Raw genomic sequence first — 21260 nt, forward strand, 5'->3', positions numbered from 1 at the left:
CCAGTGCTGTAGAGTCGATTCTGACTCATAGTGACCCTATAGAACACAGCAGAACTGCCTCATAGAGTTTCCAAGGAGCGCCTGGCGGATTGGAACTGCCGACCCCTTGGTTAGCAGCTGTAGCACTTAACCACTACACCACCAGGGTTTCCTCGGTCTCATATAGATGATTTTTTTAAAGGAGCATAGTACTCATGGATGATATTCCTTATTTTATGAGTGTAAAAATGGTGTGGCAGAGGTGTCTGACCTCCTCTAACTTCACAAGGAGGAAGGAGAATCAAGATCAACAGCCCAAGGCTGATTCCTATGAGGCAGAGGTCAGATATGCCTCCTCTCACCACCATCTTTACCAGTTCTAACACCAACTGTCCCTCCCACAGCACTCTTTACTTCTCTGTTGAGTTCAACAATTCATTGCAATGGCCACACAGAACTCACAATGCTCACGATTACGGGGTTTATTAGGAAAGTAATGGGTTACAATTCAGGTTCAGGAATGCTGAGGATACAGTTCTTCGATCAGGACAGCCTCTTCTCAGCTGTGCTCACGGCATGCCTCTCTCTGACCTCTCGGCCTCTGCCCTGCTCAGTCAAGTGTTACAAAGCTCTTTTAGCTCTACCGGTAAGTGCCCCAGGCATCTTACTCTGCCAGCAAGCCTCCTGCCCATAGGCACTCAGCTTTCTTGCTCCATAGGCTATGAAGCCCACTGCATCATCTCCTGCCTCTGCTGCCACCATTTCTCTGCTGCTGTTTCTCGCTGTCTTTGGTGTTGCAGCATTCTCGGTCTCCTAGTTCCCAGAGCTTCTCAGTGCAGGGATCCCAGGTCCAAAGGACGTGCTCCACTCCTGGTGGTGGTGGTGAGATCTTCTCCTCCCACCTCTGGGATGGCTCATTTTAAGCCTAGTGGGATGGCAAAACTGACCAATTCCTTCGTTAGGGTTCCTTATACCTTATTTGTATAGTCCCAGTCAATCATTGTGTGTCAGTCACAAAGACTAAAGCTAGAAGGGCCATATTAAGCAATTCATTGCAATGCAATGAGGCAGTCTGATATTTAACTAAAAGGTGAACTCGGGATAGTTTCAGTTCAAGGTTTAAAATGTGTCTCAGTAGCATCTAGGGACTTAAAAACCTGTGAGAGGCCATCTAGGATACTCCACTGGTCTCACCCCTTCGGGAGCGAGGAAGAATGAAGAAAACTAAAGACACAAGGGAAAGATTAGTCCAAAGGACTAATGGACCACATCTACCATAGCCTCCAGCAGACTAAGTCCAGTACAACTAGATGGTGCCCGGCTACCGCCACTGACTGCTCTGATAGGGATCACAATAGAGGACCCCGGACAGAGCTGGAGAAAAATGTGGAACAAAATTCTAACTCAAAAAGAAAGACCAGACTTGCTGGTCTGACAGAGACTGGAGAAACACTGAGCATATGGCTCCCGGACGCCCTTTCAGCTCAGTAATGTCGTCACTCCTGAGGTTCACCCTTCAGCCAAAGATTGGACAGGCCCATAAGACAAAACAAGACTAAAGGGGCACACCAGCCCAGGGGCAAAGAATAGTAGGCAAGCGGGAACAGGAAGTTGGTAAAAGGGAGGCCAAGGTTGAGAAGGGAGAGTGTTGACATGTTGTGGGGTTGTTAACCAATGTCATAAAACAATACGTGTACTATTTAATGAGAAACTAGTTTGTTCTGTAAACCTTCATCTAAAGTATAATTTTTTTTTTTTTTTTTTAACGTGTCTCAGGACAATATTCTCAGGAAGTCCTCTAGTCTCAGAATTTGAGTTCTGTTCCACATTTTTCTCCCACTCTATCAGGATCCATCTACTATGGCCCTGATTAGAATGGTTGGTAGTGGTAGCTGGGCACCATCTAATTCTTCTGCTTTCAAGGTAATGAGGCCATTGTTCGTGTAGACTATTAGACCTATAGACTAGTTTCTTCTCTGAGTCTTTGGTTTCCTTCCTTCTCTTTTGCTCTGGACAAGCAAAGACCAAAAATTGTATCTTAGGTGGCCACTCACAAGCTTTTATGACCCCAGACACTGCTCACCAAACTTCATGAACTATATTATGCCATTTGACTGAGCTGTGCCAGAGACTGTGGTCCTAAGCCTTAAAACCCAGAAAATCAGTCCTGTGAGGTTTTTGGTTGTGTCTAAGAAGTATCTATAACTGTGCCCTCTATGTGTTTTATTATGTGTATAAATAGATACGCATGCACACACATACATGTATATACATATAGATACACCTATATATGCATTTTTTTTATACTTGGTAGAGTGCAGGCTCAGCAAAAAAGAGGAAGACCCTCAACGAGATGGATTGACACAGTGGCTGCAACAATGGGCTTAAGTATAACAACGATTGTGAGCATGGCAAAGGATGGGGCGGTGTTTCATTCTGTGGTACATAGGGTTGCTATGAGTTGGAAGCAACTCAACTGCACCCAACAACAACAACAATAAACATATATAAATTCTGTTAGGGATTGAATTGTGTCCCCCAGAAATATGTGTTGTAAATCCTAACCTCTATGCCTGTGGTTATAATTCCACTTGGGAATGAGTTGTCTTTGTTACGTTAATGAGACAGGATTAGTGTAGGGTGTGTCTTCAATCTCTTTTGAGATACAAAAGAGATTAAACAAGCGAAAGAAGCGAGACGGGGGAAGAGAGATGCCAAGCCAAATGAAGACTGCCCAGGAGCAGAAGCTCAGAAGAGACAAGGACCTTCCTGCAGAGCAACAAAGAGAGAAAGCCTTCCCCTAGAACTGGCACCCTGAATTCAGACTTCTAGCCTCCTAAATGGTAAGAAAATAAATTCCTGTTTGTTAATACCACCCACTTGTGGTATTTCTGTTATAGCAGCCCTAGATAACTAAGACAGAATTTGGTAACAGGAATGTGGTGCCGCTCTCACAAATACCTACAATGTGGAAGTGGTTTTGGAATTGGGAAACGGGTGGAGGCTGAAGAGTTTTAAGGTGCCTAAGCAAAAGCCTAGATTGCCTTGAAGAGACTGTTGGTAGAATTACAAATGTCAAAGACAATTCTGGCAAGGGCTCAGAAGGAAGTGAGGAGAGGCATAGACAAAGTCTTTTGTTTTAGAGAATACATATGGTGCCAGCAAGAGAAAGCTGATAGAAATGTGGACATTAAATATGCTTCTGGTGAGGCTTTAAAAGGCAGTGATGAATATGTGATGGACATTGGAGGAAGGGCGATGCTTTTTATCTAGTGGCAAAGAACTTGTTTCAATTATGTTCAAATGTTTGGTGGAAGTTAGCACATATAAGTGATGAACCTGGATATTTAGCCAAGGAGATTTCTAAGCAAGATCTTAAAGGGGCTGCATGGTTTTTCCTTGCTGCTTATAGTAAAATGTGAGAGGAAAGAGATGGACTTAAAAATCAACTGTGCAAAATGAAAACAAAACTTAAAGATTTGGAAAATTCAGTTGTACAAGGGACACGTGTCCTAGAATGTTCACCAAGGACATGGCTACACAATCTTTTGTTACAGAGATTAAACCTGTGACTGATGGATCCAATCAACTACCACAGCAGAAAACCCATCAGTTTAGATTGAAGGAGATAAAGAATGAAAGGGAAGAATGTCTGCCTCTTGGAATTCTACAAGCAGGAAACAGGCCAAAGGAGCAACATCTCTTGTCTTCCAAGAAAAGAAAACGATCATCCCTGGAGCAGCTTGGAAATCAGCAGAAATGCTGGAAACTGCACAGGAAGCAGGGCCTTCTCAGTTGCAAAGGGTGGGGCCATAGCTCCGCCACCAGACTGTACAGGTAGCAACAGCTGACGCTTTAGCCTCTTCCCCAAACCACCAGGGGAGGAGGCCTTTACAGCAGCCCTGGCAGCCCACCCATTATTCAATCAAGGAACAAATTTATATAGCACTATGGCTAATAAGTGGCATAGTGGTTAAGTGCTACGGCTGCTAAGCAAAAGGTCGGCAGTTCAAATCCGTCAGGCGCTCCTTGGAAACTCTATGGGGCACTGGGTACTGGGGTACGGTTAATAAAGTCTCCATTTTAAACACTTAGATGTGTACATCTCCAAGAAAGCATGTGTGGATGGGGGCAGAGAGAATTGAATCAAAGGGTGCTATTATTTAGGAAGTGGGGAAAGGAAGACTGTAAAGCAGAGAAACCTGGAGACCAGCTGCAAAAGCAGAACCAGGAGGCTTCCAAGGTTGTATTGTTGTTACAGTAACAAAGAGTTTTAGGAGAGAGTGAATCAAGCGTTTAGTACCCCAGAGTGGTCAAGAGGAGGAAGGCTTTGGGGCTAGAGAATATGGATGGCCCTTGGGGACACGTGAGAACAGTGTCAGTGGGGCAGTGGGAGAAAAGGCCAGACTGCAGCAGGCTGAGGAGTGAAGGGGCAGTGAGTTGACCTCTTTTCCGAGGACTTTAACAGTAAACGGAAGGAGAGCCGGGGCACTTGCTTGAGGCAGAGACAGCAAAAACTTGCTTTTTCAGGCTGGAGGCACAAGGAAGTAACCAAAGTTGCAAGAAAAAAAAAGAGGTTGAAGACATGATGGATGTGGTACAAAGTCCCAGGCTTTCTATTCTAAATCTTCTGGTTAATGCCATCTTTGTCATTCAATGAGCCATTTCTGTTAAAACAATTGCCCCCAAAGTATTAGGGATTTCTGACTGAAAATCATGTACCATAGTTTGACTAATCTGTTACAGACTCCCAAAATGAGTAAAGCTTTGTTGACTAGCATTTGAAAAACAAAGCAAAACAAAAACCCACTAAAGAAGTCAGTTGCCTCTGTTAGCTGCTGTTGAGTCAGCCCCCGAGACTCATGGCAACCCCATGCACAATGGGATCAGACCATTGTGATCCACTGGCTGATTTTCAGCAGATGGCCAGGCCTTTCTTCCACCTCAGTCTGGAAGCTTCACTAAAGCCTATTCAGCATCATAGCAACACAAAAGCCTCCACTGATAGATGGGTAGTGGCTGGGCATGAGGGCACTTGCCAGGAACTGGACCCAGGTCTCCCACATGAAAAAAAAAAACATGGAAGGTGAGAAGTCTACCACTGACCAACCACTGCCCTCTCCAGTTACCTTTAGGAAGTGGAAATTTTACTTGTAATTATATATACACTTATGTATTAAGTTTTTCATAGTGAACAGTGTAATAATTATTTTTAAATATAAAATACTACTGACAAAATTCTGTAGTAGAACCTTCTATGAAGATGGCCTCCATAATGCCTTCTATAAGCTGAAGCTTTCACATACGGGGTTTGTTCAAAGTCCCCTTACAGTCCCTGAGCCCCTTTTCTGCCCACACTTCTAGGAGGGGCGAGGAAGTACCAGGAGAACACTTCCTGCAGAGCCCTCAGAGCTCAGCAACCAGGGGCTTGGTCTGCCTCCCACTTCAGCCAACTCAGACTCAGCAACAAAAGCAAGAGCTTGTTTCCTTTCCAGGAGAAAACAGAACCTACCTGCAGCTGCCCAGCACTGGTGTCTTGAGCCTAACAATCAGCCCATGGCAGAGCCACCTCTGGGAGATGGCTGCATGAGACCTGGCCTGCTCACTGGCCTGAACCTACATGGGCACCAGGGTCTCTAACTTTTGGGTACCTTTGGGAGAGAAAGTGGGGCATGGGGGAAAGAGGAGCTGGCAGCTTTGCAGAAAGAAAAGCAGCCCTGCTGGTGACAGTTACATTTGTCCCTATCCTCTCAAGCTTACATGATGTTGGCACAGCAGCTGAGGGAAGGCAGGCTTTGAGGTCCTTCCTACCACCAATGCCTCCCACTGCTACCCATCTCCCTGAATTAACCACAGGAATGCCTGCCTCCTGGGGAGGTGGGGGTGGGGGTGGTGCTGGCCCTGAGCTCCTCTGGGGATGCTGCTCCAAGATCAGAGGGGTGGAGAGAGTTCAAATCCCCCTCCTCCCACTCTGACTGGAACCAAGATCCCCTTCCAGGGGTCAGGGGTTCCCAGTTGATTACCTGCACCCCCCGCCTTAGGGAGATGACTGAGGCAAGGCAGTTCTATTACTGGCCTAGATTTCAACCGGTCCTCATCTTCTCAGCATACAGGCTCTCTTCCCAGACTGATCCAGGAGTCTCTGAAGCAGTAGCTGGTTGGTCTGTTACAGTCATCTCCTTCCAAAGGCTGATCTGTTGTTGGTAGGGACTTCAAAAATGGGAGCTGCCTCCAGTACAGAGTATGCCTGCTGGTACCTTCTGGACGACTTGAAAGAACCCTCTGTTCTAGGGACTGATCTTCTAACTGGCAAAATAGAGTAGGGGAGCTATTTACCACTAACTCACGTCTGCTTTTAACTTGGATGACGAGCTTGAAACATGTTCACCAACTCCGGGCCCCTCTGGCACTGGGAGATGGGAAGAAGGACTAAGTGAATGCAAGGTCTCTACTTCCCTTTCTCAACTAGGGCTCTGGGATATTCATGGGGGCTTTCTCGCTACAGCGCACAGCCTGGGCCCAGGCCTTTGCCTCGCATACTTATGCTGCACTGAGGTAAGGCACAGCTGGCTGCACCTCCCACTTCAGCCTGGCAGAGCTGGTCTGCAACATCGTACTACACCTACTGCTGTTGAGTCAATTCCGACTCATGGTAATCCTGTGCGTCAGAGTAGAATTGTGCTCCCTAGAGTTTTCAATGGCTGATTTTTGGAAAGTAGACTGCCAGGCCTTTCTTCCAAGGTGCCTCTGGGTGGGCCTGAACCTCCAACCTTAAAGATAGTAGCTAAGTGTTACCCATTTGCACCGCCCAGAGACTCGCAACATCTTACTACTCAGTCTTTAGTCAGAAAAAAATAATTCATCAGTTCTCAGTAAAGTGGGGCCACCCTGATCTCCCCCAGGATTTCTGCCATGGCAGGGCTTCTAGAGCTCTTAGGTACTGACTCAACCCCAACAAGCAGTTTCTGTTGCAAAAAAAAAAAAACTCTTGCTCAGCCCACTTCTCATTGCTTTTACACAAGATTACCACTTAGTTTTAAAGCACCCATGTACCAGAATACCTGCATGCTTTTAAAGATTTTTTTTTTTTTAACTCTTTAATAAAATACACAGATGAACTTTTAAGTCTCCCATTCAGTGTAAGACTCAAAGGAGAATACTTCCAGGTCAAAATTATATCCCTGTATGTGGAAGAAGAGAGCTCCGGTGCTGCAGTGGTTAAGAGCTCAGCTGTTAATCAAAAGGTGGGCAGTTCAAATCCACTAGCCGCTCCTTGGAAACCCTATGGGGCAGTTCTACTCTGCCCTATAGGGTTGCTATGAGTTGGAATCCACTTGACGGCAATGGGTTTGGGTTTATGGGTTTTATGCGGAAGAAGCCAAGGCAGGGTCACTTGTCTTCTCGTTCTAGTATGTGGTGGAGCCAAAGCGCTGTCAGGCTCTGACCATTCAGTGCCGCCAGAAGTCCCATCTCACCTATGGAATGGTGGAGGAAGGAGCGTTTACCAAGCACACAACCTTCAAACCCTTCTTAAACGCCAAGTGCTCTGTCACAAATGAGAAAAAGGCTCAGAGAGCATTCATAACCCACCTTCAGTTAATGCAGTGGCCAGCACAGGGATGGGGTTCCAAACCTTTGGAGGTCTGTGGCCTCCAGAGCCAGGCTCTTTCCACCTAACTGGCTTTTGTGGCAGCGCTTCAGGGGCCCTTTGCAAACATTTGCTTCAAATGCCATTTTAAATACTAAAAACCATCTTTAACATGTACACTCAGTGTTTAACACACACGCATGAACTTAGGGTGCCTGGGGACCTCATAGTAAGGCCTTCCTTGCTGTGCATGTAGGGACTTCTCTGGGGTCATATAAGGGGGTCACTGATTGGGAGGGCCCTAGCCTGGGACTGTGATCATCAGACCAAGCCACAGTCAATACCTAGCAGTTCTCACCATTGCATAATTTTAGTGATTATAACCTTTAGATGTTTCTTACCTGATAATATGCAACGTAAGGACGAAAGGTGTTGGATATTATTCAATTAGTCTTTCTTTTCCAAGCTCCAACTTCGGGTTTGTCAATAATAACCAGAGACTGTAGGCGAGCTATGACTATTATCATTTGCAACCATTTATGTAAGTCAGGAATTTTGTCTGTCAGTTTGTTGCTCTGTGGTAGCTTGCATGTTGCTGTGATGCTGGAAGCTATACCACTAGTATTTCAAATACCAGCAGGGTCATCCATGGTGGACAGGTTTCAGCGAAACTTCTAGACTAAGATAGACTAGAAAGAAGGACCTGGTGATCTACGTCTAAAAAAATCGGCCAGTGAAAACCTTATAAGCAGCAGTGGAACACTGTGTGACATAGTACCAGAAGATGAGCCCCTCAGATTGGAAGGCACTCAAAATATGACTGGGGAAGAGCTGCCTCCTCAAAGTAGAGTCCACTTTAATGATGTGGACGGAGTCAAGCTTTCGGGACCTTCATTTGCTCATGTGGCATGACTCACAATGAGAAGCAGCTGCAAACATCCACAGATAATCAGAACATGGAATGTACAAAGTATGAACCTAGCAAAATTGGAAGTCATCAAAAATGAAATGGGCTGCATAAACATTGATATCCTAGGCATCAGTGAGCTGAAATGGACTGGCACTGGCCATTCTGAATCAGACAATCATATGGTCTACTATTCCAGGAATGACAAATTGAAGAGGAATGGTGTCACATTCATCATCAAAAAGAACATTTCAAGATCTATCCTGAAGTACAATGCTGTCAGTGATAGGATAATATCCATACGCCTACAAGGAACACCAGTTTATATGCCTATTATTCAGATTTATGCATCAACTACTAAGGCCACAGATGAAGAAACTGAAGGTTCTATGAACTTCTACAATTTGATATCGATCACCCATGCAACCAAGATACACTTATAATCACTGGTGATTGGAGTGTGAAAGTTGGAAACAAAACAGAAGGACCAGAAGTTAGAAAATTTAGCCTTCATGACAGAAACAATGCTGGAGATTGCATGACAGAATTTTGCAAGACCAATGACTTATTCATTGCAAATACCTTTTTTTCAACAACATAAACAGTGACCATACAAGCAGACTTCACCAGATAGAACACACAGGAATCAAATCAACTATATCTGTGGAAAGAGACGATGGAGAACCTCAGTATCATCAGTCAGAAGAAGGCCAGGGACCACCTGCAGAACAGACCATCAACTGCTCATATGCAAGATCAAGCTGAAGCTGAAGAAATTAAAACAAGTCCATGACAGCCAAAGTACAACCTTGAGTATATCCCATCTGAATTTAGAGACAGTCTCAGGAATAGATTAGACGCATTCAACACTAACGACTGAAGACCAGACGAGCTGTACGATGACATCATAGATGAAGAAAGCAAAAAGATCATTTAAAAAACAGGAAAGAAAAGACCAAAATGGATGTCACAAGACTCTGAAACGTGCTCTTGAACATAGAGTAGCTAAGGTGAAAGGACGACATGATGAACTAAGAGCTGAACAGATTTCAAAGGGCAGCTTGAGTGTTATGATGAAATGTGCAAAAACCTGGAGTTAGAAAACCAAAGGGAAGGACATACTCAGCATTTCTCAAGCTGAGAGAAATGAAGAAAAAAATTTAAGCCTCAAATTGCAATATGGAAGGATTCTATGGGTAAAATATTGAACAACGCAGGAAGCATCAAAAGAAGATGGAAGGAATACACAGAGTCACTGTACCAAAAAGAACTGGTCAATGTTCAGCCATTTGAGGTGGCAGCATATGATCAAGAACTGACGGTACTGAAGGAAGAGGTCCAAGCTGCACTGAAGGCACTGGCCAAAAAAAAAAGGCTCCAGGAACTGACAGACTACCAATTTAGATGTTTCAACAAATGGATGCGACACTGGCAACACTGGAAGCACTCACTCATATATGCCAAGAAATTTGGAAGATAGCTACCTGGCCAACCGACTGGAAGAGATCCATACTTGTGTCAATCCCAAAGAAAGGTGATACAATAGAATGTGAAAATTATGGACCAATATCATACGTGAGTAGATTTTTGCTAAAGATAATTTAAAAACAGTTGCAGCAGTACACTGACAGGGAACTCCCAGATAATGAGGGATGTAACTGCTGATGTTAGATGGATCTCAGCTGAAAGCAAAGAATATGAGAAAGATGTTTACCTATGTTTTACTGACTATGCAAAGACATTTGACTCTGTGGATCCTAACAAATTATGAATAACTGCGAAAAATGGAAATTCCAGAACACTTAATTGTGCTCATGAGGAATCTACACATAGATCAAGAGGCAGTTGTTCAAACAGAACAAGGGGATACTGATCGGTTTAAAGTCAAGAAGGGTGTACGTCAAGGTTGCATCCTTTCACCATACTTAATCAATCTGCACGCTGAGCAAAGAATCTGAGAAGCTGGACTATATGAAGAAGTACAGGGCATCAGGATTGGTGGAAGACTCATTAACAACCTGCGTTATGCAGATGACACAACCTTACTGATGAAGATCAAAGATCATAGGCTTCAGTATGGATTGCACCTCAACATAAAGAAAACAAAAATCCTCACAACTGGACTAATAAGCAACATCATGATAAACGGAGAAAAGGTTCAGGTTGTCAGGGATTTCATTCTATTCGAATCCATAACCAATGCCCATGGAAGCAGCAGTCAAGAAATCAGATGACAAACTGCATTGGGCAAATCTGCTGCAAAAGACCTCTTTAAAGTGCTAAAAAGCAAAGATGTCATTTTGAGGACTAAGTCAATTGTCTCATATGCTTGTGAAAGCTGGACAGTGAGTAAGAAAGGCCAAAGAAGAACTAATTCCTTTGAATTATGGTACTGGCAAAGAATATTAACTATACCGTGGACTGCCAGAAGAATGAACAAAATCTATGTGTCTTGGAAGAAGTACAGCCACAATGCTCCTTAGAAGTGACAGATGGCGAGACATTGTGTCACGTACTTTGGACGCGTCATCAGGACAGACCAGTCCTAGAGAAGGACATCGTGCTTGGTAAAGTAAAGGGTCAGGGAAAATGAGGAAGACCCTCAATGAGATGGACTGACAGAGTGGCTGCAACAATCAGCTCAAACACAGCTACGACTGTGAGGATGGTGCAGGACCAGGCAGTGTTTCATTCCATTGCATATACGGTCACTATGAGTCAGAACCAACTTCACGGCAGCAAACAACAACACATCTATGTAAGTCAGGAATTCTTCTCCACACTGTTAACCAAAACAAAATTCTGAAATTGGATTCTGATGTTGAGACAGTCTGCAACAACTAGCCCATTTGCATTAGTCAAAATTGCTCCCCTCCCCTCCACCCCCCCAGACTTACGATAATGTTATAATTTGAAATTAGACGATTCAGGCTAGTAACATTATCATTTGTTTTTACATTTGGAAAGGTAAAGAAAACAAAAACACTAGACTACACTATCAAAACCTTTTGATTTTGGTTAGGAGGGAGAGGAGGGCTCACAATTTAAGCCTTCTGATAGCAACCACTAAGCTCCTCTCCAAATTTCTGGTTTGGCTAACTGAAAGAGAACCAGGATAAAACTGCTATTTATATAAGGTTGTTTTCTGTCTGGAGTTCCTGGAAATGATTAACTCATTCTGCTGCTACCCAAAAGATTGGAGGTTTGGGTCCACCAAGAGATGCCCTGGAAGAAAGGCCTGACAATCTACTTCCAAAAAATCTGCCACTGGAAACCCTAAGGAGCACAGTTCTACTCTGACACATATGGGGTCGTCATGAGTTGCTGTCAACTTGAAGGCAACTGGTTGTTTTGTGTATTCCAAAGAGCACTGAGGGGAGGGGATCAGGCGAGCAGGTCTCTTATTAAAACTTTGCTGGTAACTCACAGGGTAACCCCGGATAAGTCTATGCCCCTCCCTGAGTCTCAGTTTCCTCAGTGAATAAGGAGACTGGGTTAACTCAGTGTTTTTCAGACTTTTAAGTACCAGAGCTTTCTCAAATCAGCTGGGCCTGGGGCCCATCACCCCACAATCGTCCCCCCACACAGTCTGAAAACCATGGAACTAGATGACCTCAGACTCCCTGCTGCCCCCTCCTTCCCAAGCCACCTCTTTCCTGGACTAAGTGGCTGAGCTGATTCATCCCTCACACATGACACTATCACAGCACTGAATAGAGAACCACAGTGACCTCCAAGGGGCAAACCAAACCTAAGGGCTGAAAAACTGTGGGTGAAAACGACACGTTTATTTAGCTTCTTTCAGCGGTCACTGAGGCTCCCACAGAATAAGTGCTATTACAACAGGCAGCACAACTGTCAGCAGCAACACAATCTATGTCTTAAACTGCATCTCAGCCTCACAGGTTTTCTTTTTTAAAAAACAACTGGAAAGCGGTTAAAGGTCAATTTGAATGCCGATGTAAAATTCCACTTAAAATATCAACGCAACTGCTATGAGCACTAAGAAAAGTTGACTAAGAACTCGGATATGATTGAAAAGACCCTATGTGATAAATAAAACACAAGAGCAGCATTAAAAAAAAAACATTTCAGAGAGTATTCCCTCCTCTTCCTCTTCTTGTACCTCTCATGGTTCGGGAGACCTGCAGGCCCTAGGGAGGGGCCAGGGGCAGCTGGTATCTGTATGGAATGTGCAGTGGATGAACTCTGCACACGCCCGAGAGGAACAAAGCTTCAGTTTGGTTATGTGCTGGGACAGTGGGCATCATGTTTAGCAGTCAGTTCTGCCCTTGAGAAATCATGTAACCTCAACTTAGAACAACTTCCTTGAAGATGTGACTGGACATTAAACAGCCGGGACTCCTGTTGAAGAGCCAGCCATTTTGCTCTACAGCCAGGGCCCAACTTTTAACTCTCCTGTTCTACTGCCAGTAGCCATTCTCAGTTATTACAATCAGGGCTGCAGCTGCAGCCCTGAGGACAGGTCACTTGAACAGAAAAAAATGAAACCCTGCAACAGTACCTTCCAATCAGCCCTCGTTCTTAAAAATTCAATAGATGGCAGAGCTAGAGCTAACAACTTCAATAGGTACAGGGCCCTCCTAGCCTCGGGTGTAAGCGGCCAAGCATATCAGCTATTTGAAGGACAAACGCTTGTAATCTGATTCTAGGATATGCCCTCAATTCCCATTTTGATAGTTTTTAATAGCTGAAAATTAACAGATCTTCTGGCGTGGTTTTATTCATTCTCTTTTAAGTCTGCCACAGTACCTTTTTAATTCTGAGAATATTCTTTTCTAACATGAAAATTAACAGTAAGCACATTAGCAAAATCACTTAAGAGAACATTTTTTATACATCGTCACTAGGAAACCCCAGTGGATTACGGCAGCCCTGGAAGTTTGCGTGCCGTACCATTTTTTAGAGTGGAGTTAAGGGGCCCAAAGTATGGAAAGAGGGGAAGTGTTAAGTGTGGGCCAGGAAATGAGAGCTGAGGATGACATCCTGGCAGCTCAAGGTTACTGCCAGTACCCCTCTGTTTCAGACCAAACTCCTCCACAGGCCAGCTAGCAGGGCATAAGCCCTGCCCACGGAGATGCACCGTCAGTCTCACCAGTATCCTGGCCCGTGTGAGCTTCATCTTCCTACTCCCAGCTGCTCATCTACCGCCCCAACACGAGATCGCAGGATCTACAGGAGCTGGGTGTAGACACACGTGGGCTATGACAGGCACTCAAGTTTTTCACAACTTAGTCTGAACACACAGACAGGTCTCCTTGGTGGACTGAAGGCAGGTTAATTCCGAATTAGACGCTAGACATCCCACACAACTTTCGGACTGGAACCGGCTCAGCTGTTATTAAGACAGAGAGTACGTCCAGAAAGTGACTCTGGAGATCCTGACCCCTAAGGCTTCAGGCCTTCAGGAAGTCTCTGAACAGGGTCACTGTTTGGAGCCCAGCCAACTCACTACAGAGATGACGGGCTGGTAACCCCAGAGTCGGATACCACTCAACACCAATCTTTCCTAGGGAGGAACTGCATGAAATATCTCACTCACAGACCCCTGAGATGGGAAGCCTGTCCCAACAGTGATGCACGGGAAAGAAAATCCACCTGTGTGACGAGCAAGAGCTAGTCAAGAAGTGACTAGATACTATGGCCTTGCTTGGTTGGAAGCAGAGGTTGCAAATCCAAGGAGCAGGGATTCCTCTTTCTGTGTGGATGGAATGGGAAGGGAAACCTCTAGTTAGGTGCAGAATCTAACCACATCCAGTTCAGTGTCTGTCCCCAGTTCTCTCTCTGCCCACCCAAATTTCAATTGTCCAAGAAGGCCAGGCAGTCGCATTTTCTAGTCCTCCCCACCACATCTCTTTCTACTCTGCACAAGAGGCCCTGTACCTACCTGCCGCTCTGGATGCCGCTGATGCTCCTGGGTGCAGGGAACTAAGGGGCCTGAGGACTGGCTGCCCCGGAATCAGAGCAGCAGAGGCAAACAAAAAGCCTGGAGACCAGAGGGAGTTTAAATCACTACTGATGTCAATTCTCCACACAAGGAAGAAGGGCTGATTGTTTGGACGCCTGATGGTTTTGTCTTTTTTAGCTTGGGCGATGTTAGGAGCAAAATCATCAAGAAAGTGTTTTCAGTGCTCGGGCTTCCGCTCTTTGCCAAGGTCCAGAATTGAAAAGAAACGTGCAGTTTTCCTTTGCCAAAGGGCCAGTTTCCCAGCAGCACCTCAACCCAGTTTCTCCTGGGTAAGAGGGAAATGGGACAAAGAGGGGATAAGTCACAGGGAAGAGAATCAGGAAGTGTTAGCAAATGCTACCATGTGCAACACTAAACTTTATTCACTTTATTTATATATTTAACAGTTCTAAAGTATTTACTTCTTGCTTTGACAAAAAATGAAAAATATAGGAGCAATGACTGACTCCTCTTTAGGAGAAAAGGGTTATATGTACAGCTATGGAGAGTTACGGTTCCTTGTTCACATACAAAGAAAAATATTAATAAAAAAGTGCTTCATTGACCAAAAAGGACTAAGAGCTGCAAGCACTTATTCACACTGTACATCACACCAAGAAACCCGTATCGTAACCTCTTGGCACCTGTCACTAGGAACTGCACAATCCTTAATTAGACCAACTTCTCCCTACCTGCATGGCCAGACCACTCAGAGTATGGAGAAGAGCTACACCCTGTTTCACTAAACTCAAACTCCAAGGAACCTGATGTCCTGGGAAGTCAGAGACATGCTCAGTTTCTCCTGACTTTGCCTAGACTGACAGCTCCAGGGAAGGCTTCGGGCCATGTGTTAACCAACCCCAGGCACACAGAGAGGCCACCTTCCTGAGACCAGGGAACTACTAACAAACGGGAAGAGGTGTACAGGGCAGGATCACAACTGAGTGCTCCCTGACCTTACCCCTGCCCCTTGCCATAATCCATCCTGATACCAGTCAGTAGCTTGAGCATAGCCAAGCATGGCCCTTCCCCTGAGAGGGAGGGCAGGCACAAAACATGGACACCAAGGTTACAAAGCACAAACCTAAGCTCCTCTCCACCCTTCCCATACCTACCTCCACCCCAGTCTTGACTGAAGCTCTTTTTTGGACCACATCAAAGCTTACGGAGGAGAGATGCCCTGAATCTCCTATGGGCCATGTCACATCTCTATGCAACCCTGCAGATTCACCATATGACCCCTCACTGCTGGCCAACGGCCAGACAGTGCTCACGCAGGCACCACAGGAACAGGCCAGTGCGGGGGAGCCTGGTTGAGCTCTTCCTGCTGCCCCAAGGTGGGAGGGAGGAGGAAGGCCAATTGTAATGAGCACATGCTCCCATTTCCCGAGGCTTGCACTCTAAAAGGCTGATACTACCCCTTACTGGGGAAATCCATGATTGGTTTGGGGATGGGGAATTTTTGGAACCCTGAGTCTGGATTTCCCGTGCTGGCTAAGGAAGAGAGATTGTTTGGGAGACCAGGCTCCGGAAAGGGATTCCAGGTATGCCTGGGTTCAGGGCAGGCTTTGGGCTTGGCCACAGCACTTTAGCCAGTTTGTATCTTATGCCCAAGGGTGGGAAGTGCTACACAGCGTAGCCCAGGGAGGCAGACTCCCTGAAAGTGAAGGGAGCCCTGTAAAATCTGGGTCAAGTTAAGAACAGAATCCCATGGGAGAGAACACAGAAGTCCGCTCCTTGCTACCAAGGAGCTGGGCTGGCCATCCATTCCTAGCCCCTCTCCCCTGCCTCAGAGGACATACACTTTCCTTCCCCAAAGGGGGCCTTTGGGGTTCCATTTACTCCGTGTCCCTCCCCACAAACAACTACTCCATTTACTTTTCTATCAGTTGGGAGAAGGCACCCGGGACATGCTTTTGGGGAAGACACCTCTGGCCTCTCAGCAGCAAAGGTTTCCGACCAGCTCTAACTTGGTGATGACATGAACAATGGTTACAAACATTAACACTGATTTTCTTCTGTGCTCACTGTCTCGGGCCTCCACTCCTGGCTCTGACCAGCCTCCTCCCACCCCAAGGAGCCAAGTCAACCCGCAGCTTAGCCTGACAGCAGGCAGCTTGGCAGTTACAGGTGGCTGGGCAACCTCTGGCCTTCCATTAAAAAAAAATTTAAGACAATCAGGGAGTTTTTTCTTTTTTGAGGGCAGAGGGAGAATGGAAAAGGGAGAGTGGGAACAGGAAAAAAAAAAAATCAATCTACAATCCAGTGGTACATCCCAAAATTCTGTCACTCTGCACAGGTGGTTCCATGCCCCCAATCCAAAGTGCACGGGCCTCTCAGTCTGCCCAGGATGTGTGGGCCTGTCCGGAGAACAGCAGCTTGGCCTCTGCCCCAGGTCACTTAAGCTTCAGTTTGAAGTGGCAGCAATGGGCTTATCCAGTTCAAGGTCAATGCTGGAGCCCGAGGGATGCAGGCTGCTATAGCAAGACTTGCACACTCGACTGGGTTCAAAGAGCTGCTGGCTGGGAACTGGAACCTTCTGGTTACAACAACTGGAGCAGAATACATTCCCACAATTCCTTGAGATGAGAAAAAGAAACAAAACAACGTTAATTTCAGTGAGCAGGAATGAGGTGGGGAAACCAACTTCAGAAGACAGAACTTTTTTGTGTGTAATTCAGATGTGCTGGAAACTCCTCTAAGATCAAACGCTTCCATTTCTCTAACCCAGAACAAGCTGGGCAGGGCACTCATCCCTACTCAGTGTATTCATTTGCCACTTTCACTTTGGAGCCAAGGATACCTGGATGCCCCACCACTACAGCTCAAGGTTACCAGGACACAGGGGGATGCCACTCAAGAGAGACCTGTGAGAACAAAGGGCCCAGGGCAGAAGCAGTGCAAACTCAATGGGTAAGTCTTGGCCCAAGGAGACTCAGTGGCCACACTCAACTGGACAAAGGCCTCTTTGTAGCTTGTATCACTGAGAGGCCAGAGTCAAGTGGCACTGCCTCTAGGCCTGTCAGATGAGAGAAACAACTACCCCCAGCCCAGCTGGAGGCTGCGGAGTCTTGTCCAAGGGCCACTCCCCAGGAGCTCAGGGGCAGCAACATGGAGTATAGACTGCTGCCATCTGGGACTGCTCTGCTGGCAGCATGCAAAGCCAGAAGACAAGCAGCCCGTGACACATGCTCAGAGAGTGAAACGAGAAGTGGAAGGATGAGCACAGATGAACACACGTGCGCAGACACACACACACACACACACACCCCTGATTAGATTGGTGTCAGTTAATTATGGCTCGCTCCCCTGCCCCATGCACCTCCAGGGAAAATCAGAGCTCTGCCTGAAGGCCTCCCTCCCCTCCTCCCCTTGGAGGCCTTCACACCCAGACTGATGTCCTTCAGAGCTAACAGGAAAGGGAACTGGCAGAGGATGAGTTTCTGCCCACCTTATGATTCCACTTTTGCTGGGCCCTTAAGGACAAATCAATCCCATTAAGCCCAAAAATGGGAGACCCCAAGGAGCCTGACACATCCCACCAAAGATGAAGGGAAGGCAGCTAAACATCTGCACTCCTCAGGATGCAATCCCACTGCTGGTTAAGGACTACTTATAGGAGGAGAGAACACTGAATGCCATTTGGGGACAAAAGAATACTACAAAAGGAAAAACCTGGACACGTAGCAAAGGAAGGATAGAGAACTAAACCAAACACACAAAATCTCGTCTTCTAGCATGCAATGAGTACTTTATTAACTATGTTTCCAAGAAGCATGAGTCAGCAAGAACCTGTAGCCACACAGAAAAATTACCTAAATTTACTTCTGAATGTCTATATTTATTGTATCATACCTGTTAGAGTTCAGCTCAAGAGCCTGACATGAATTTGACTACCTAAGTTTTCCCATCTGAGTTCTTCCAGGGGACCCTTAAAGACCCTAAATGAAGTCTTCTCTGAATGTCTTCCATGCTAATGCTGATTCTCTGGAAACAGCGCCCCTGGTCAGTTCTCGTCTCTTAAAAAAAAAAAAAGGAGTGATGCTGTTTGACTTGGGAGTCACTAGCATCATCCTGGCACCTCAATGAATGACTGAACAAAAAGAAATGGCTCTGAAAGCCCAACTGGCTGCCCTACAAGACCAGCCCCTGCTGAAGCACCTTTCTAGTCACAAGCCAAGGACAGCTTGGTTGCCCTTCTGGTCAGACAGGGAGTACATGACTGCAGCCTGACTCAGTCCTACAGGTGTCTTCAATCAGCTGCTCTGATGTTCCTCCAAGCCCACCTGCCTGCCTGTGCTCTCCAGTCCCAGACTTTCATTCCAATGAGTGCAGAGAAAGGGGGAGAAAGGACAGCGTTAGTTTGAAGTTATTGTAGATATGCAGACATGACAGACAGGTTGTTGCAAATGCTCACCACGTTTGATCAACACGGTCAGTGTCCCTGCAAGGAGGGGAGAAAGAGCTCAGAGGAGAAGCTGGTCAAAGACACTTGGGCTGGGGTGCAGGGGAGGGAGTTATATGACCTTAGAAGCATCATACTGGACAAAGAGAGACATTTTCAATCTAGGTTCACTCATATAGGTGAGTTATGATACGATTTAGCAAAATTTCCTATTCTAAGAACACTGAACATCTACCAGGCAGTCACCCAGCAGCTGGAGCAAAGCATTTCTAGTAACTCTCACTACCCCAACCTAGAAGGGAGAAAGAAGAAGTTGGGGAGTCTTAAGGACTGGAAGACTCTGCCCTCAGCTGTCCCTACAACTCCCCCCAGCTATATCTGCTCAACATCAGCACAAGGGAAAACAAGTTTGGGGCCAGCGAGCAGGGTAAGGAGTAGGAAAATGAAGTTCCCTGCCCACAGCAGGAAAACTAATTTTGTTCACAGCAGCCATACTGAATGGGAAGAAATTTTATTCTGGGAACAAGAAATGGTAGTCTGGGTAGTAGCTGGTGCTCCACCATTTCAGGAAGCAAAACAAAAGCCTATCAGTTGCACATTTCAAAATTTAATAGTGATCACTCTGAACTGGAACAAAGATCCCAAATGCAGTTCTGCAAACACCAATTTCAGAGGCACAAGAGATGAGTGGAGGTCCTGTAAACCCCATATCGGCCTCAGACAAATCACAGCCTCCACACCCCTGGCCCACACCACCACACCCCTCAAGGGCACCTGCAGTGGTGCTTCCTGCTGGCGAGCCAGAAGGCACTGTCACACGCATAGCAGTGGGCAGCCAGGTGGTCAGGAAGCCAACGGGTCATCTGCAAAACAGATGGGGCCAGGTTAGAGAGAGGAGACAGGCTGTCCAGCTGGTGCCAGCAGAACCACACTGGGGACAACAATGGTCACAAGGACCACACCGATTCCAGTGGCACCAACCCAGCAGGTCTGATATCAGCAGTACAAGAAAGGCGTCCAAATCTTTTCCCTGAGGGAACTCTAAACTCCCCTCAGATAAAGTAGCAGGCAGCAGCACGATGGGTCACTAAGAGCTGGCAGGGCTCCAGTTCATATAGGCAATGAGGACACTGAATGTCCCTGGCTCAGGAATTCTAGGCGTGATGGGGGTTCACAGGAGCTGTGATGTCCAAGGCTCATGGCTAACTGTGCTATAAGGTTATTCCTTGGCCATGGGGTAGGAGTGGGGGTGGAGAAGAACCACAAAACGGTTGCATGGATGGTGCTCAGAGCAGGGGCTGAGCCTGTACCTCCGTGTCCTGTTTATCCACCTGCTCCCAGCTGGCTTCAGAGAAAATCTCTGTGCTGCAGCGAGACAAACAGTTCTGATCCAGATTGCTTTCCGAGTCGGGGATTGAAGTCTGTTGGCAAACAAACACAGCTGAACAGAATGAACCTGGTCTCCTCCCAAAAGAAGAAACGGTTTGGCACAGAAGGGAGCAATGGGGGCTACTGCTGGGCCTGGGTGTGAGGGCTGCCAAGTCGTTAGATGTACAACCATCGAGGATCAGGACGTACAGGTGCAGAGACTAGGCTGAGCTCAGCTGGAAGAGGGACTGTTGTTGTTAGGTGCCGTCGAGACACTTCAGACTCATAGTGACCCTATGTCCAACGGAATGATACACATGTTTAAAGGGACACGTGTTCAAAGCCGTGTATGGTGACTCTGGGGTGGAAAGATGGGCCTTAGGGTTCCAGGAAGTAAGGCAGGGGAAGTGATCAGAAGGGGCTGAGAGCACCAAATGTCAGCTGAAGCTGTGTTCCAGCAGCCTGTCAATCCTACCCTGCCACTTAGTTAGAACTGAGTACTTTGGGCATGCCTTCCTTTCTCTGAAGGATTCTTTAGGAAAATGAGAAACCATCATTAATATGAAAGAAAGCCAAGAAGTCACACTGAATCAAGTCATTGAATGTGCCCGCCTTTAATGTACGCTGACCACTGCAGGTTCACACTTGTAGTTGAGCACATTGAGTTAGACCCTCCCAGTGAGAAGAGTGCCGCCCCCTAAGGACCTCCTCTCTGCACGCCCCCACTTCCACTCACCAAGACCCATCAGTGCTAACTCCTCAACAGTGCTCCAAACCAATCACTTCTCTCCATGTCTACGCCCATCACCAGGTGTTAAACATTTGTTTAAAAAAAGAACTAAACCTTCACAGCTTTAGCCCAAGTTTTTTCTTTTGTTTTTGAGGGGGGCCCTAATAGTTTACTAGCTACTAAGGTAGGACAGGCACTATAATTTGGCAGGAATATCTGACACTGCCTTACAATGTCATTCTGTCCAGGAGTTCAAGTTCTTCTTCAGACATACGATCCTCTCTCCAAAGACATGTGGCCAACCATGTAGTGCTA

General features: G+C 46.3%; 1 protein-coding gene across 8 annotated transcripts in view; it reads right to left on the reverse strand.

The window, feature by feature from the left end:
* Positions 1 to 5134: 5134 nt before the first annotated feature.
* MTMR3 (myotubularin related protein 3) overlaps positions 5135 to 21260 on the reverse strand; it is a 202795-nt gene continuing 186669 nt past the window's right edge. The window contains exons 12-15 of one of the 8 annotated variants that reach the window (XM_064272490.1): positions 20158 to 20268; positions 19622 to 19710; positions 18860 to 18886; positions 5135 to 17021 (exon numbers count right to left, since the gene is read on the reverse strand). In XM_064272490.1, coding sequence (XP_064128560.1) covers positions 16850 to 17021; positions 18860 to 18886; positions 19622 to 19710; positions 20158 to 20268 — 399 coding nt within the window. In that variant the 3' untranslated portion in view covers positions 5135 to 16849. The remainder of the gene's footprint in view (positions 17022 to 18859; positions 18887 to 19621; positions 19711 to 20157; positions 20269 to 21260) is intronic. The other 7 variants (XM_064272488.1, XM_064272487.1, XM_010598748.3 and 4 more) reach the window with 7 other exon arrangements.

This window comes from Loxodonta africana, chromosome 19 (genome assembly GCF_030014295.1).
Source record: "Loxodonta africana isolate mLoxAfr1 chromosome 19, mLoxAfr1.hap2, whole genome shotgun sequence".
NCBI lineage: Eukaryota > Metazoa > Chordata > Mammalia > Proboscidea > Elephantidae > Loxodonta > Loxodonta africana.